General features: G+C 34.2%; 1 protein-coding gene across 6 annotated transcripts in view; it reads right to left on the bottom strand.

The window, feature by feature from the left end:
* The window catches only part of FYTTD1 (forty-two-three domain containing 1), an 88,198-nt gene that overhangs the window by 41,293 nt on the left and 28,597 nt on the right, over window positions 1-18,308 (bottom strand). For 5 of the 6 annotated variants that reach the window (XM_077118042.1, XM_077118044.1, XM_077118047.1 and 2 more), the window contains 4 exons: window positions 13,288-13,436; window positions 7,356-7,468; window positions 5,884-5,980; window positions 5,416-5,477 (listed from right to left, as the gene is read on the bottom strand). In XM_077118042.1, coding sequence (XP_076974157.1) covers window positions 5,416-5,477; window positions 5,884-5,980; window positions 7,356-7,468; window positions 13,288-13,436 — 421 coding nt within the window. Of the gene's footprint in view, window positions 1-2,734; window positions 3,006-5,415; window positions 5,478-5,883; window positions 5,981-7,355; window positions 7,469-13,287; window positions 13,437-18,308 lie in introns of those variants that run through there. The other variant, XM_077118043.1, reaches the window with a different exon arrangement.

The raw sequence follows: 18,308 nt of genomic DNA, 5'->3' as shown, positions 1-18,308 counted from the left end.
AGGCGGTTTTATGGACCGTAAACGTAAAGCAAGAGCACTGAAGAAATAAATAAATAAATGGGAGCTCCTCAAAATTAAACACTTTTGTGCATCAAAGAACTTCATCAAGAAAGTAGAAAGACAGCCTACACAATGGAAGACAATATTTGGAAACGACATATCAGATAAAGGTCTAGTATCCAGAATTTATAAAGAGATGGTTCAACTCAACAAAAAAAAGACAGTCAACCCAATTACAACATGGGAAAAAGACTTGAACAGACACCTCTCAGAAGAGGAAATACAAATGGCCAAAAGACACATGAAGAGATGCTCAATGTCCCTGGCCATTAGAGAAATGCAAATCAAAACCACAATGAGATATCATCTCACACCCACCAGAATGGCCAATATCAACAAAACAGAAAATGACAAGTGCTGGACAGGATGCGGTGAAAGAGGCACACTCATCCACTGTAGGTGGGAATGTCAAATGGTGCAACCACTGTGGAAGGCAGTTTGGCGGTTCCTCAAAAAGCTGAATATAGAATTGCCATACGACCCAGCAATACCATTGCTGGGAATCTACTCAAAGGAATTAAGGGCAAAAACTCAAACGGACATTTGCACACCAATGTTTATAGCAGCATTATTTACAATTGCAAGGAGATGGAAACAGCCAAAATGTCCATCAACAGACGAGTGGCTAAACAAACTGTGGTATATACATACGATGGAATATTACGCCACTCTAAGACAGAATAAACTTATGAAGTATGTAACAACATGGATGGACGTAGAGAACATTATGCTGAGTGAGACTAGCCAAAAACTAAAGGACAAACACTGTATGGTCTCACTGATATGAACTGTCATTAGTGAATAAACTTGGAATATGTCATTGGTAACAGAGACCATCAGGAGATAGAAATAGGGTAAGATAGTGAGTAATTGGAGCTGAAGGGATACAGACTGTGCAACAGGACTGGATACAAAAACTCAGAAATGGACAGCACAATAGTACCTAAGTGTAATATAATTATGTTAAATCACTGAATGAAGCTGCATGTGAGAATGATAGAGGGAGGAGGGCTGGGGACATAAATGCAATCAGAAAGAAAGATAGATGTTAAAGATCAAGATGGTATAATCTAGGAACGCCTAGAGTGTATAATAATAGTGAAATGTACAATGTACAAACTTTAAAAATGTTTTTGCATGAGGAAGAACAAAGGAATGTCATTATTGCAGGGTGCTGAAAATAGATGATAACTAATACTTTAAAATGTCACCTTATGTGTGAGACTAAAGCAAAAAATGTTTATTTGCTACAAAATTTAGTTTTTGACTAGTGCATTTCCTAATATAACTCATGTAGATAGTATGATTGAATGTCATAAGTACTTGGAATCTAAGGTAGCACATGAGGTTTTGTTGGTTTGTCCAGAGTGATCCCCCGATGAATCCCAGAATGATTTGATCAGTCACTGGAAAAGTATTTGCAAGCCCCCTTCAGGGAATGGTGAGAGTGGGGAGACATTCAACTTCCCCAAGTTGAATTCTTGATATTCTCACAAGCAGTGTGGACAACCAAAGCTATAGGCTGAGCCCCCAGGCTTGGGGTTTGGTCACATGAAACTTAACCCCACAAAGGATAGGTCAAGTCTACTTAACATTTAGGCCTAAGAGTCACCCCCAAGAGAGCCTCTTTTGTTGCTCAGATGTGGCCTCTCTCCAGCCAACATGACTAGCAGTCTCACCACCCTCCCCCTCTCTGTGTGGGACATGACTCCCAGGGATGTGGACCTTCCTGACAACGTGGGACAGAAATCTTAGAATGAGCTGAGACTCAGTATCAAGGGATCAAGAAAAACCCTAGAATGGGCTGAGACTCAGCATCAAGGGATTGAGAAAACCTTCTTGACCAAAAGGGGGAAGAGGGAATTGAGACAAAGTGTCAATGCTGAGAGATTCCAAACAGAGTCGAGAGGTTATCCGGGAGGTTACTTTTACGCATTAAGTAGATATCACCTTGTTATTCAAGATGTAGTGGAGAGGCTGGAGGGAACTGCCTCAAAATGTAGAGCTGTGTTCCAGTAGCCACGTTTCTTGATGATGATTGAATAATGATATAGCTTTCACAATGTGACTGTGTGATTGTGAAAACCTTGTGTCTGATGCTCCTTTTATCTACCATGTCAACAGATGAGTAGAATATATGGAATAAAAATAAGTAATGTGGGACAAATGTTAAAATAAATTTAGTTTGAAATACTAGTGATAAATGAAAGCGAGGGGTAAGGAGTATGGTATGCATTATTTTTTTTCTGTTACTGTTTTATTTCTTTTTCTGTTGTCTTTTTATTTCTTTTTCTGAATTGATGCAAATGTTCTAAGAAATGATGAATATGCAACTATGTGATGATATTGAGAATTACTGATTACACATGTAGAGCAGAATATGTTAATGGTTTTGTTTGTTCTTAATTTTTAAAATTAATAAATTTTTTAAAAATCTCACCAAAAAAGTATTTAGCTCACATATATCTTCTATTTTTCCTACATATTTCCAAAGGTTTTAATACTTATATCATTATTTTACTTTTGATATACAGGCATATCTCAGAATTATTGTGGGATCAGTTCCACGTAAGTGCAATAAAGCAAATATTGCAGTAAAGCTAGTCCTATGAATTTCTTGGTTTCCCAGACATATAAAAACAATGCCTACACTATACTTTAATCTTTTAAATGCGCAAAAGGATTACATCTAAAAAAAAAAAACAATGCACATTCCTTCATTAAAAAATACTTTATTGCTAAAAACTGATAACCATCCTCTGAGCCTTCGGTGAGACATAATCTTTTCGCTGATGAAGGGTGTTGCCTTGATGTTGGTGGCTGCTGACTGATCAGGGTGGTGTTGCTGAATGTTTGAATGTTGGGGTGGCTGTGGCAATTTCTTAAAATAAGACAACCATGAAGTTTGCTGCATTAATTGGTTCTTCCTTTCATCAAAGATTTCCCTGTAGTATGTGATGATATGTTAGCATTTTACCCATAGAATTTCTTTCAAAATTGTAATCAGTCCTCTCAAACCCTGCCTCTGCTTTATCAATTAAGCCTCTGTAATATTCTAAATCCCTTATTATCATTTCAACAACATCCACAGCATCTTCACCCAAAGTAGATTCTACCTCAAGAAACCACTCTTTGCTCATCCATAAGAAGCAACTCTTCATCTGCCAAGTTTTATCATGAGATTTCAGCAATTCAGTCACTTCTTCAGGCTTCAGTTCTAATTCTGGTTCTCTTGCTACTTTTAACACATCTGCAGTTGCTTCCTCCACTGAAGCCTTGATCCCCCAAAATTATCCATGAATGGTAGAACCAACTTCTTCTAAATTGCTATTAAGATGTTGATAATTTGTTCTCTTTCCAGGAATTACAAATATTTTTAATGACTTTCAGAACAATCAATCCTTTCCAAACAGCTTTAATTTATTTTGCCCAGATCCACAGAGGAATCACTATCTATGGCAGCTACAGCTTTACAAAATGTATTTCTTAAATTCTAAGACTTGAAAGTCAAAATGACTCTTTGGTCCATGGACTACAGAAAGGATGTTGTGTTAGTAGGCATGAAAACAAGATTAATCTCGTGCATCTCATGCCAAGCTCTTGGTTGACCGAGTTTGAGATTAATTTCCTTCAAGAACTTTTCTCTTCCACTCACAATTTGACTGTTTGGAACAAGAGGACTGGCTTTCATCCTATCTTTACTTTCGGCATGCCTTCCTCACTAAGCTTAATCGTTTCTAGCTTTTTTATTTAAAATAAGAAATGTGTGATTCTTCCTTTCACTTGGTCTTAGAGGCCATTGTAGGGTTATTAACTGGCCTAATTTCAATACGGCTGTGTTTCAGGGAACAAACAGATAGTCCCAAGGAGAGGGAGAGATATGGGGAACAGTTAGTCAGTGGAACAGCCAGAACATACACAACATCTATCTTCAATAGGCGCAGTTTATGGTGCCCCAAAACAAGTACTATAGTAATATCAAAGATCACAGATTACCATAGCATAATAATGAGAAAGTCTGAAATACTGTTAAGAATTGCCAAAATGCAAACAAAGACACAAAGTGAACACATGTCGTTGGAGAAAATGGTGCCAACATTCAAGCTCAACGTAGGGTTGCCAAACCTTCCGTTTGTCAAAAATGCTGCAAAGAGCAATAATGCAAAGCGCAAAAAAAAAAAAAAAAAGACAGCTGTCTATATCTTTAAACATATTTCAACTTCTATGTCTTTCAGTATTGTCTCTTGACCCCCTACCTTATATAAAAGGCTAGCAGTATTTCAATTCCTTTCTTGTACCTTTTCTCTGTACCTCTCACTTTCTGTCAGCTCTACCTTTATATTAGTCAAAATCTGAGGTTTGCATTATATTGTCACCAAATTAAGTATTTTGTGCTTTTCTGTAAGTTGATTCTCAAAGTTCAAAACAAATAAACAGCATTTAAATCATCACAATTATGTAAATATTGTTCACTGCAGAGGCAAACAGACTATAATTTTCTATTCCTTATGGTTTCCCAAATCATAAGCCCTGTGCTAACAAGTATTTGTAGCATCAAGTTCAAATAGAATTACACTTCAAATGCTCAAATCATGCCCCATTTTAGTTGGTATCATATCTGAGCCATGATTATATTCTATTTTTGTTTTCCAAAAAGTAGCCATAGCTTTAAATGGCAGATTTTTTTAACGACTTTTATAGGGTTGAGGAAAAAAGAACATGTAAAGAAAATAATTTTTTTTTTCAATTTTACAAATTTTCTAAAAGCTTTAATGGATTTTCTTTGTATTTACTCCCTGAACAGGTTTACTTGTATAAAAACAGTTGTAGAAAAAAGTAGCTATTTCATTAAGATGGAATAAGTAGGGAGTTAAAAAATAACTGAATAATGTATTTGGTGCTAAAACTGTTACAATATTGACATGTGAAAACTTAAAGGTTTTTCGGTAAAAAAAAAAAAAAGTAAGGCCTTTGTTGGAGTTCCAACATAAGAACAAATAGCAAATATAAGTCTATTCCTAAATAACATGTTTAAATCTTTCAAGACGTTGGTATTTAGGGCAATAAAAGTAGGAAAAATATAACAGAAGGAGATAATTTGTTCTCACATCCCAAACCCAATCAGGCTAAATGGTTAATTTACTTTGGGTTTCATTTAAATTCTTTTGGGTTAGGGCACATGGTGATTTGGATAGGTAATATCCTGAGAGGTCTTTTTTTTTTTTTGGCGTGCATGGTCTGATAATCGAACTCGGGTCTTCCCCAGGGAAGGCAAGCATTCTACCACTGTATACCACCCATGCACCCTCATCCTGGGAGTTTTTAAATGGCATCTTGAAAAAAATTCGAACTTACTGGCGAGTTCTCTTTGCTACTACATCGTCTAGCAGTTGTTCTGTGTTCAACTGGGCCTGAACCTGAAGTGGGAAAGAAAAAAACAGTACATTCCACAGACAGTAGAAGATTCGAATCCAAAGACCTATACTGCCCTGCAACTTTATAACCCAGTGTGGTGTGCATATGCAGAGTGTCCCTATTCTGGAAACATCTCTCTGTTTAAATTCGATATGAGAACAAGTGGCAAATACAAGTCTATTCCTAAATAATATATTAAATCTTTCAAGACATTGGTATGTTGGGCAATAAAACTAAGACAGAGAATAGGAAAAATGTAATAGAAAGAACTAATTTGATATCATGTTCTTCACATCCCAAACCCAATCTCTACCTCAACCATGGGACATGCCTATAAAGAAAGCTAAACATGGCTGCTCAGGATCCTTTGTTTAGGTAAAAGAAACCACCACCAAAGCTTTTTCATACCTTCAGGCCTCTTCTGAAAAGAAAAGTTGCCTGACGTGTGTCTTTCTGATGGCTTAATTTATTTCCACTTCTGGTAAAATTGGCTGGAATATTATTCCTGCAACAAAAACATAATTACTATAAATAGTCTAAGACACAACAGACAACATTCGAACATCTTGAAAAAAAATAGGCAAAAATAGTTCAAATCAAGGGCTGAAAACCTGTGGTCCACTAAATGCAGAAGATTCTAAATCATTTCCAACATGAAGCTACTGAGATTTGATTTGGAGGTATCTCCCTCTGCAGCATAACACTTAACAACCTAATTAATTCTAAACTAATTTACCTCCCAAGTATTCAGCTCTCTAACATTTCAACATAAGACATCTTCTTAAGACATTAAAAATAAAATATGCAATGTTATCTCTTAATTTTGGTGAAAGACAAAGTGACAGGTTTATTTACAGGATAAACACAAAGAAAATCACGTAGGCACATTATAGTCAATACGCTGAAAATCGAAAACGAGATAAAGTTTCGTAAAATAACATCTCCTCCAGCTTCTCTTCCTTTTTCACTGGAAACCTTTACATTTTAATATAAACCACAGAGAAATTTATACTGTTCCATTTCTTGTTCTTTTACACACAGAATAATAAATTTTTATTATTATTATTATAAGAAATTATTTTTACTTGACTTTTACTAACTTCTCTCTGGTTTCTATAAAATGTTGATATGGTAGGAGAGAACAGAATTTCATATTTATATACCAAATAAATAAGTGCTTAGCAGGTTAACTAATCTTACTCCCAATCAGACAGCTGTTCAGGAGCAACATTTCCCTTAGTTATTTTCATCAGACCCAGCTAATCCAATTATCATGTAGTCTCATGTAAATGACAGGTTCTTATTTGAGAAGTTCATTAGTTACTTTCTTGGTCACCTTGTTCTTTTATCAGAGAACAATGCCATAATTACAACAGTAGGTCATAATTTTTAAGTTTTTGTTGTGCCTTTCAACATAGTTTAGCAACAATTTTAGCTTCACAAGCATTCACACAGAAGTTTTTCCAATTTGTGTTTTCCATAAATAATACGCATTGTAAGCTTGTGTCTTCCATAGACAGCAGACATTGTGAGCTTGAATAATAAATTCAGCTTTCAGAAACTCCCTATTTTGTTAGAATTTTTAACAAAGTGATCAGTTTTTATTATTTAACTGTGTCAAGAGAGCTAAAGAAGCAACTAATATTTCTTTAAGTTTTAAAATTAGCTAAATTTATTGATAATACTGAATCTATGAAATAAGGAAACTACTATGGAATGCTTCCATGTTGGATGTATTGAAAGATATTCTTAATAGCTGTCTTGAAAATGATGAAATAACGAGAACTAGTGCAAATCTTTTCCTCTCAACACTTAGTACAAGAAGTAAGTCTTTACTTATGCAGAGTTAATACATTACTGTCTTATATTTGAGTACTTACTTTCTGTTTAACTGGTTAGGTCTCTTGAGAACAGCAACTGGTTTCCTCTGTACTTCATTTTGTCTCAGAAGGTTTGCCTTCCTTTTTAACACAGGAAAATACCGCTCTATATTCTTTCAGAAGGCAAGAAACTATGTTATTCAGTTTGCTATATACCTTTCTACAATAAATCTTTCAGAGGCAGAATGGGAAGAGACTGACAAGTGCTTCAATGAGAATGAGAGATGGGAAATTTCCTATCTAAGCCACTGAAAAGATGACAACCAGATTATAATCAAAATACTTGAGAGACAAAAGGAGAGCTTTGGGGCAAGAAAATGAATTACTTTCATTTTGGATATGTTTAATTTGGGGTGCACTACGGACACACAGGTGATGAGAAATGTAGCTCTGGAGCTCAAGACAAAAGTCTAAAAGCCTTTTAGAGATACAAATTGGCAAATCACTTACTTTAAACATGATTCTTGGTAATAAGATAAGAGGGCCAACTTTCAAAACAAATGGGTAAAAAATAAAAAAGGGGAAGTCACCACAGAAAAGAAGTCTGCCTAGAAATGGTTACAAAGAGAAAAAGCAATTACGAAAATTCAGTATCGTAGAAAATCCAGACATACAAAATATCCACCTTTTCTTCTACTATATATATATATAAATTCAATTCATCAATCAAAGCCTAATTCAGGTTACATTATTTTCAGTAATCTCCCTCTTCTTTTTCTACAATATAATCTAGTCAACACAACCCATCACTTAAAGACTTAAAGATGGCCTATCATATTCTTGTGTGAGGTCTATTAGTTTGATCTTTTGTTCTACTTTAAAATATCATTGACAATATGGGTTATATCTTATAAAATAGCTGGATTCCCCTATATTCTAAGTATATAAGAAGTGTTTGATAAATATTCCTTAACTGGACAACAGAAAAATTATAGTCATTTTCATGACCATTGTAGAAAAGGAATAAACATAAAAACAAGAATGAGGAGGAGAAATGCTATGAAGTTTAATGGCCCACTCCAAGCTTTGTATTCTGTTTTTAATGACATCAAAAGCCCTTTTTAGGTAAATATGAAAATTCCTTCTACAGTGCTATTGTCACATGGAAATTTCCTTATGAGTACTTGTCACATTATAATCATGTAGTTATTTAATGTTTATTTTCCCATTAGACTGAGTGTTCATGAGGGCAGGGATTCTTACTGAATTCATCATACACAATCTCTTGCACCTAAGATATAGTGAGTACTCAGTCAACATCTGGGAAATAAATGAGTACACGGACTGGAACTATAACAAACCTTCATATATGATGAACATATGTGCCATGGTCTAAGGTTGATATATGTGATTGAATATCTGTGTTAAAAAAAAATTCACAAGTTTGGTTTCACTATAATTGTGATATTAAAAATTACTTGAAGGCAGGCCATGGTGGCTCAGCAGGCTCTAGACTGCCATGCCAGAGACCCGGGTTTGATTCCCGGTGCCTGCCCAGGAATTAAAAAAAAAATTAGAAAAATTACTTGAAGGAGAGAAAACAAGACATTTTTCTTTTAATCATTTTTTTTTTTACATGGGCAAGCACCAGGAATCAAACACGGGTCCCTGGCATGGGAGGCAAGAACTCTGCCACTGAGCCACTTTTGCCCACCCTACATTAATTTTTAAGGCATTATTTATATGTAATAAAAGTTTAAGTATATGGTTTGATAATTTGGGAATTAAATACAGTTGTGTAACCATACCATAATCAAGATATAGAACAATGTCCTTGCCCTGAAGTGATTCCTTGTACTCCTCTGCAGTGGATTCCCTCCCCTCTCAAAACTCTCACCCCAAGCAATCACTGACCTGTCACTATAGTTCTTTTTCTTCTACAATTTCATACAAATGGAATCATACAGTACATAGTACATAATCTTTTGTGTTTGACTTCATTCACTTAGCATGCTTTGAGACTTATCCACGTTGTCATGTGCATTAGTATTTTACTCCCTTTTATAGCTGAATTGTATTGCAAACTGCAGATACTGACATTTATTTTTAACTACCAAATAAGACAAATGATTAAAAAAACAATCTATTCATTAACAGAAAAAACCAGCTATAAATACTCATTAACAAATTTTTTTTTAAGTTCACTGAAATATTAAATGGCTTCGTAGAATCAGAATCAAGTCATAAATTTTACAGAACATGATATTATTCCAGACTTGGGAAATTCTGCATATAAAAGGGAAAAGTTATAAAACTGGAATTGAAAAAATTATACTTCACAGTAGAAGGATTACTCAGAAACTTAAGTACAACTTTTATTTGACATATTTTAAGTAACTTTCTTTAAGCAAAAAGGAATATTCATTCTTAGAGACAACCAATGCCCCTATAAGTGTTATATAAACACATGTATACATGTTTCCCAATAAGCACTAGGAATATAAATGTGAGTATGCTATCTTTCCCCATTTAGTCATTCATTTCACAGAGAAGAATATTTCACATATATTTATTGAAATAATGTTTACTCAATAAAAATAAAGAAACCATAGAAAGGAAAAGATAAATTAATACAAAGTCTAAGTATGCTCAGAATATTTTGTAAGTGTAATTATCTATAAGTACATACTGCAACGCAAGATCAATAAGTTATACATGAACTTGCTTTAATAAATAGAAAGGGATGGAATCAGTCATTAACATATAACTAAGGCCCTTCCTATTTCTCTCTGTGCTTCAAAGAGTTTCTTTAGAAATATCTGGTCCCAACTGCAACAGACAACTGTTAAAAAGGTGGTAATAGCACAGTTCAGAAAAAGGAAAAAGAATTAGGTAATCGAAAAAATTCTACCTCCTGAAATGGATATTGTGGTGGAAACAAAAGATAGAGTAACAAGTGTGTTTCTTGCCCCATACAAGCTTAAGAATGAATGGGCAATAGAGGCAACTGTCACAACTCACGAAAAATGTCTTGGAGTTGAAAGATAAAATGAGTCAGATTCTTATATCAAAATAACAAAGGACCCTACAGGAATGAGCACATTGGATCCAGTACAAAACTGAGTTACTAAAGCAAATCCAAAACAAGAGAAAGTCTCAAGGAATGCAGAGAAAAGGGGAAAAGAAAAAAGGATTCACATTTCAAAGATTAAGAAAACAATTTATAAATATCCAGACAAAGAAAACAGGTTACCTATGGAGGAGCAAAAATCAGGCTGACCCCAAATTTTTCTCTTGCAACAATAATTGCAGGAAGACTGGAACAGTATGTAGAGTTTTAAGGGAAAACGATTTTGAGTAAAAAATTATATACACTGCCAAGTTATCTTTGGTATGAAGACAAGTGAAAGATATTCTCAGATATGCAGGGGTTGAGAAAAAATTTGCTAAATGATGCACTGCAGCCAAGAGAAAATATGAACTAAAAAAAATACAAAAATTGTGAGGCGACTGCATGAAAGAATTAATGATGAGCATTAAACCTAGTGAAACTGTTATTCTGGAGCAACTAGAAGGAAAAATCTGAGATGATGGTATGGTAGCCCATGACAAACTTTGGGATCTGTCCCGTAAGTACCTGCTGAAGTGCTTTGAAATTAATGCTTTTTCCTTTCTTTGCTTTGTATATATGTTATACTATACAACAAAAAAAGTTAGAAAAAAAAAAAACCCAGTTAAATTGTTACATATAGGGGTTAAAACTAAATGCAAAAATTGATTAGTAAGCTGGATCTAAAATTCCAATTTTTATTATTTTAAACTGAAAGGGGCATGCTAAATGTTCCGTATATAAGGCAAATAAAAACCATATTTTTTAGCATGTGTGTAAAGATGCAGGTTATTAAGCTTAACATAATGGCTTTGCCACTGTGGCTAGGACAATTCATCTAACAAAATTCAAAATCAGTAAGTACAGTTTCATTTCCCCCATTTTTAGTTAAAGAGGAAAACAGCAAGTTTGCCCTTAATGTTAATATTGCAGTGTTCAAAGAAATAACCAAAGTACTGGTTGGACAAGGAAGAGATAAATCTTCTTTTATATACATCTGGCCTAGGGAAAAATCAGTGCTTTCATATAATAGTTCATGTGACTAAATCTGACATTAAGGTAAGTATTAAGCAGAATATTTTGGATTGGAGAGGAAGTGGTTAAAAAAAAACAAGAAAACAGCAAAGAAATACTATTAAAGAAGCATTAAAATTAGCATAAAATAGACTGAAAGAGGTACAGACGAGTTATCATATTCAAAAATTGGTTAAATACCACTAATAAAAAGATCCCAAAAAATTAGTCTTTTTTACCAAAAAGAGGCAAAAAATTAGTCTTTAATCCAGGATACTCAAATTGCAGAAAACAAAAGACACAAGGGTTTAAGAATAATGGAAGCCAAAAATCAGAGAAATTGATAGGGAACATTTCTATTAGATAAAATTCAAACATTTAACAAGTTACATTTAAAAAAATACAGTGAAGAATTAATATTTAAGAGACTTTATATGGTAATTAATGTGGCAAACATTTGTAAAATAAATATAAATAAATGTTCCATAACTTGATGTAGATGGTAGTTTTACTTATGCATACTTACATAAAAAGAAATAACTGTACACTTAAGGTTAGGGTATTTTATGCACTTAAAATTCACTGAGTAATTCTTCAATTAAAGAGAATGCATAAAGAAAAAAATGTAATTAAGAAGTTTTCTAAATTTCTGGATAATAGTCTGCTTCACCAGTACTATATTCTATCCTACTCAAGCTATTAATCAGTGTTTTGGTTGAAAAAAGTGTTAAGAAATAGTAAATTTCAAACCATACCCTGCCAAAATGATCAAACTTACAGAATTTGAATAAATGAGATCTTACTATTCATAGCATTCTATAATTTAACATTTTCAATTCTGAATATTTTCAAATGACTCAAAAGACTACATGTAGTAATCTACAATTTTTATAGGAACAAGTCATTAGTTACTAAGCAAACCCTTCCAGCATCCACATCTCATTAATGTTTTCTAACCCATGAATGATCAGTAACTTCTGTGATAAAATTTTGGAGGGCAAGGTATCCATTGGTAGTGGTAGAAATGAAAAGGAAAGGGCTCTAAAACAGTTTCTGGTTTTAGCCAGAATATGTAAATTTAAGATAACCTCAGAAATAAACATCCTGAATTTTTTACAAGCATGCATTACTTCCATAATCAGAGAAACCACAGAGATTAAAAAATTGAATGAACATTAAATTTCGTGGTAGGTCAGACTAACTGAATTTACAAGAAATAGAAGAAAAACCATTGCGAAACTATCTGAAGGAATGCTTTAGCCAATTCGAAAATTACTCATTGAGATGGAAATAAAACTTCAGTTAAACGTTTGGAAAGTGGGTAACTTACTGTAACTCTAATTTAAAATATCAACTAAAGGATATGTATTTATGGACACAGATGAAAACCTAAGTCCACATGGACATATACATGACTGTTCATAGCAATTATTAATAGCCATAAAGCGGAAACAACCCAAATGTTTACCTCCTGATGAATGGCCAAACAATATGTGGTATATTCATAAACTGTGTCATCACACAGCAATAAAAATCAATGAAGTATCGATTCATACTACAACATGGTTGGATCTCTAAAACATATGTTAAATTCCAGATCACATTATTTTTGTATGATTCCATTTGTATAAAATGTCCAGAAAAGGCTAATCTACAGAAACAAAGTAGATTAGTGGTTGCCTGGGGCAGGGGTTGAGTGTGACTATGAACGGGCATGAGCTTTCTTCTGGGGTGTCAGAAATGGTCTAAAATTAGAGGTGGCTATGATTTTTTCAGCTCTGTACATTTGATCCTTCAAGTTCATTCACAGAAATATTTGTACAAATAAACGAGAAAGGTATTTGACCCAGGATTAAGCCATCATGCTACCTTGTCACTTAGAGGTGGTCGATTCATAGGACTAATTCCTTTTTGAATTCCACTTGCTTTCCTAGCTGCAAGACCAGTGATAATCCCGTAAGGACGTCTCTTTCCAGACGTGACTCTTCCTCTACGATTAAAGCTTTTCTTACCAAAACCTGCAGTAAAAAAAAAAAAGAAACATTATTAATCTAGGAACATACCTAAGGAAGGGCACACAGGGCAATTTTTAATGAGGGTAGAAGGTAGAAGCATTTTATTGTTACAAATATATTCTTTTGTATTACACAAAACATTTTATTTTTTAAAAACCTAATAAGCTGCAGTGCAAAGGGTTCCATGGACATGTTGGACTGCAAAAGATTAGAGGATTCTCACATGTCCACTCAAGCCACTTTATTCTGTCATTACAGGATATTTTAGACTTTCCCTGTGCAACATGGTAGTCACTATCCACAGGTGACTACTGAGTACATGAAATATGACTACTCTGAATTTGCGATAATACAAATAGAACATAAAATATGTAATTAAAAATTTCATATTGATTACATGATAAAATATTTTACATATTAAATAAACTATATATTTTGAATTAATTTCACTTTTTTGTTGATATTAACTTCTGTAATACAGATCCTACAGATTTTTTTTTTTTAAACAGGGGCAGGCACCGGAAACTGAACCTGGGTCTCTGGCATGGCAGGCAAGAATTCTGCCTGCTGAGCCACTATGGCCTGCCCACAAATTTTTAAATTAATATGCAACACATTTCATTTCTCCTAGACAGCTCTAGTTTAGTGCAGAATCACGACATCATACTCCATTTATTTACTACATTGCAACTGGGCTTTGTTACTTTAAGCCCCACTCCATTCAGTCTGTTTTTGCTAAAATCCTAAATACTTTTTCCTAATTTTAAAAAAATAAACATGCTTACTGAAGAACTCCTAGAAACCTATAAAGTTCAGATAAAAAAATAAAAATCATCCATCAACCTACCCCCTAGTGATAGCCACTACTAACACTCCATGTTTTTCCATTCTTCCTTTTACTTGTACACTCAAATTTTAAAAATTAACATTTTTAGTTTCAACTATTTTAAGAAACCCCCAAAAAAAGTAATTAAAAGAATTATATACCATGACCAAGTGGAATTTATGCCAGAATACAAGGGCGGTTCAATATCTGAAAAAATCAACATAATACACCATAAAAACAGAATGAAGGGGAAAAACCATATGATTATTTCAATAGATGCAGAAAAGGTTTTGACAAAATCCAGCACTCTTCCTTCATAAAACACTCAGAAAACTAGAAATAGAAAGGAACTTTCTCAACTTGGCAAAGTTCATTTATGAAAAACCCACAGCTAGCAGCATACTAATGGTGAAAGATAAAGATTTCCCTAAGATCAGGAACAAGGTAACTATGCCTCCTTTCTTCATTACTGTATTAGAAGTTCTAGCCAGAGAATTTGCCAAGGAAAAGAAACAAAAGGCATCCAAATTGAAAAGGAAGAAGTAAAACTATCTTCATTTGCAGACAACATGATCTTATATATAGGGAATCTACAAAAAACTAGAAGAGTTCATAAGTTCAGCAAAGTGTAAGGGTATAAGATTAACACACAAAAGTCAATTATGTTCCTATACAATAGCAATGAACAATGGGAAAAGGAAATAATGATAATTCCATTTACAAAAGCATCTAAAAGAATAAAAATATTTAGGAAAAAATTTAACCAAGGAGACAAAAGGCTTGTACACTGAAAACTACAAAATACTGCTTAAAGAAATTAAAGAAGACTATGGGTGGGCAATGGTGGCTTAGTGGCAGAATTCTCACCTGCCATACCAGAGACCCGGTTCCATTCCTGGAGCCTGACCATGCCCCAAAAACAAAAAAAAAACAAAAAAAAAACAAAAAATTAAACAAGACCTAAATAACTGGCAAGACATTCTACGTTCATGGACTGGAAGAGATGATTCAACTGTAATCCCTATCAAAATTCCAGCAGCCTTTTTTTTTTTTTAATATTTTTATTGAGAAATCTTCACACACGTACAGTCCATCCATAGTACACAACCAATGGCTCACAATATCATCACATAATTGCGATGATTCATCACTATGATAATTTTGAGAACATTTGTATTGCCCCAGAAAAAGAAATAAGAAAAAAGTAAAAACTTAAACATCCCATACCCTTTACCCCTCCTTCTCATTAACCACTAGTATTTCAATCTACCCAATTTTTTATCCTTTATCCCCACTGTGCTGGTTTGAAAGGATGTATGTCCCCTAGAAAAGCCATGTTTTGATCAAGAGTCCATTTCATAAAGGCAGCATAATCCCTATTCAATACTGTATGTTTGAATCTGTACTGAGATCATCTCCCTGGATATGTGATTTAATCAAGAGTGGTTGTTAAGCTGGATTAGGTGATGACATGTCTGTATCCATTTGAGTGGGTCTTGATAAGCTTCTGGAGTCCCATAAAAGAGGAAACATTTTGGAGAATGAAGGAGATTCAGAGAGAGCAGAGCACAATGACATAGCCTAGAGAAGCAGAGTCAACCAACCAGCAACCTTTGGAGATGAAGAAGGAAAACGTCTCCCAGGGTGCTTCATGAAACAGGAAGCCAGGAGAGGAAGCTAGCAGATGATGCTGTATTTGCCATTTGCCCTTCCAAATGAGAGAGGAATCCTGACTACGTTCACCATGCGCCTTTCCAGATGAGAGAGAAATTCTTACTGTGTTCACAATGTGCTGTCTCACTTGAGAGAGAAACCCTGAACTTCATCGGCCTTCTTGAACCGTGGTATCTCTCCTTGGATGCCTTAGATTAGACTTATCTATAGACTTGTTTTAACTGGGAAATTTTCTCAGCCTTGGAACTGTAAACTAGCAACTTTTTAAAACCCATTCTGTTTCTAGTATATTGTATTCCAGCAACTAGCAAACTAGAACATCCACCTATTATTTTTTTAATCCTTATTTTTTAATTTATCTGTCAATACTGTGGATAAAAGGTGCATTAGACACAAGGTTTGCACAATTACACAGTCACACTGTATATAGTTATACAATCATCTTCAGGCATCAAGGCAACCAAAACACAGTTCAATAGTTTCAGGTACTTCCCTTTAGCAACTCCATATAACATAAACTAAAAAGGGTTATCTATATAATCCATAAGATTAACCTCCAGGATTACCTCTCAACTCTGAAATTCTCTCAGCCACTGAAACTTTATGTTGTCTCATTTCTCCCTCTCCCTTTTTGGTAAAGAAGGCTTTTTCAATCCCCTGATGCCAGGTCCTGACTCATCCAGGGAGGCCACCAGTAAAAATGGAAAAAACAATCCTCATATTCATAAAGAACTGCAAGGATTCCCAAACAATTAAAACAATATTGAGAAAGAAGAACAAAGTTGGAGAACTTCCCAATTTCAAAATATACTACAAAACTACAGTAATCAAAACAGTATGATGTGGGGGGTGCGAGGGTACTTCAGTGGTAGAATTCCCACCTGCCATGCAGAACACCCGGGTTTCATTCCTGACCCATGCACTTCACAACACAAACAAAGAAATCTACAACAAAACAAAAACAAAGAAACTAACACGCAAAAAAATTCAACAAATGGTGCTGCAATAACAGGGTACTTACATTGAAGAAGAATGAAATGTGACCCTGTCACACAGCATACCAAAAAAAAGTATGATGTGCTTTGAAATTTACTGCTTTTTTGTAAGTTATTTTTCACAAAGAAAGAAAAAAAAAGTTGATTGTGATGATAAATGTACAGTTATATGATGATATTGTAAACCACTGATTGTTCAACATTTTACTAGAAGCTCTAGCTAAAGGTAATCAGGCAGGACAAAGAAATAAAAGGCATCCAAACTGGAAAAGAAGAAGTAAAACTTTCATTATTTGCAGATGATATGATACTATACTCGGAAAATCCTGAAAAATCTACAACAAAGTTACTTGAGTTAATAAATTCAGGAAGGCTGCAGGATGTAAAATTAATGTGCAAAAATCAGTAACGTTTCTACACAAAAGCAATGACTTAACTGAGGAGTCAGTTAAGGAAAAAATTCCAGTCAAAAGAGCAACTAAAAGAATCAAGTACCTAGGAACGAACTTAACTAGGGACATAAGGACTTTACATGGAAAGCTACGTAACACTGCTAAAAGAAATCAAAGAAGATCCAAAGAGGTGGAAAGACATTCCCTCCTCATGAAGAGGAAGGTTAAATATAGTTAAGATGTCAATTTTATCCAAACTGATTTACAGATTCAACACAGTATCAATCAAAATTCCAACAACCTACTTTGAAGACTTGGAAAAGCTACTTATCAAATTCATCTTAAAGGGAAAGAGACCCCAAATAGCTGAAAGCATCCTAAAAAGGAAGAACGAAGTGGGAGAATTAACACTTACTGACATTAGAATTAATTATAAAGCCACAGTGGTCAAAACAGCATAGTACTGGCACAAAAAAGAAATAGACCACCAAATCTACCGTCAACTGATTTTTGACAAGGCCCCAATCCACCGAACTGGGACAAAACAGTTTTTTCAATAAATGGGCATGGGAGTACTGTATATCAATAGCCAAAAGAATGAAGGAGGACTCTAACCTTATACATGAACATCTAAATATAAGAACTAGAACCATAAAGCTTCTAGAAGAAAATGCAGGGAAACACTTTCAAGATCTAGTAATGAGGTAGTTTCTTAAAATTTCCAGAGCAAAAAAAAAAAAAAACTGATAAATAGGAACACCTCAAAATCAAATGCTTCTGCACCTCAAAAGATTCTGTTAAAAAGGTGAAGAGGCAGCCAAATTAATGGGAAAAAATATTTGAAAATCATACATCAGACAAAGGTTTGATATCCTGTATACATAAACAAACCATACAACTCAGCAACAAAAGAACAAACAACCCAATTATTAAATGGGATAAAGAAATGAATAGGCATTTTACTGAAGAGCAAATACAGATGGCTCAA

Source organism: Tamandua tetradactyla, chromosome 10 (genome assembly GCF_023851605.1).
Source record: "Tamandua tetradactyla isolate mTamTet1 chromosome 10, mTamTet1.pri, whole genome shotgun sequence".
NCBI classification, from domain to species: Eukaryota; Metazoa; Chordata; class Mammalia; order Pilosa; family Myrmecophagidae; genus Tamandua; species Tamandua tetradactyla.
The sequence above is the reverse complement of the archived record's forward strand: the minus strand, read 5'-3'. Positions and strand labels throughout refer to the sequence as shown.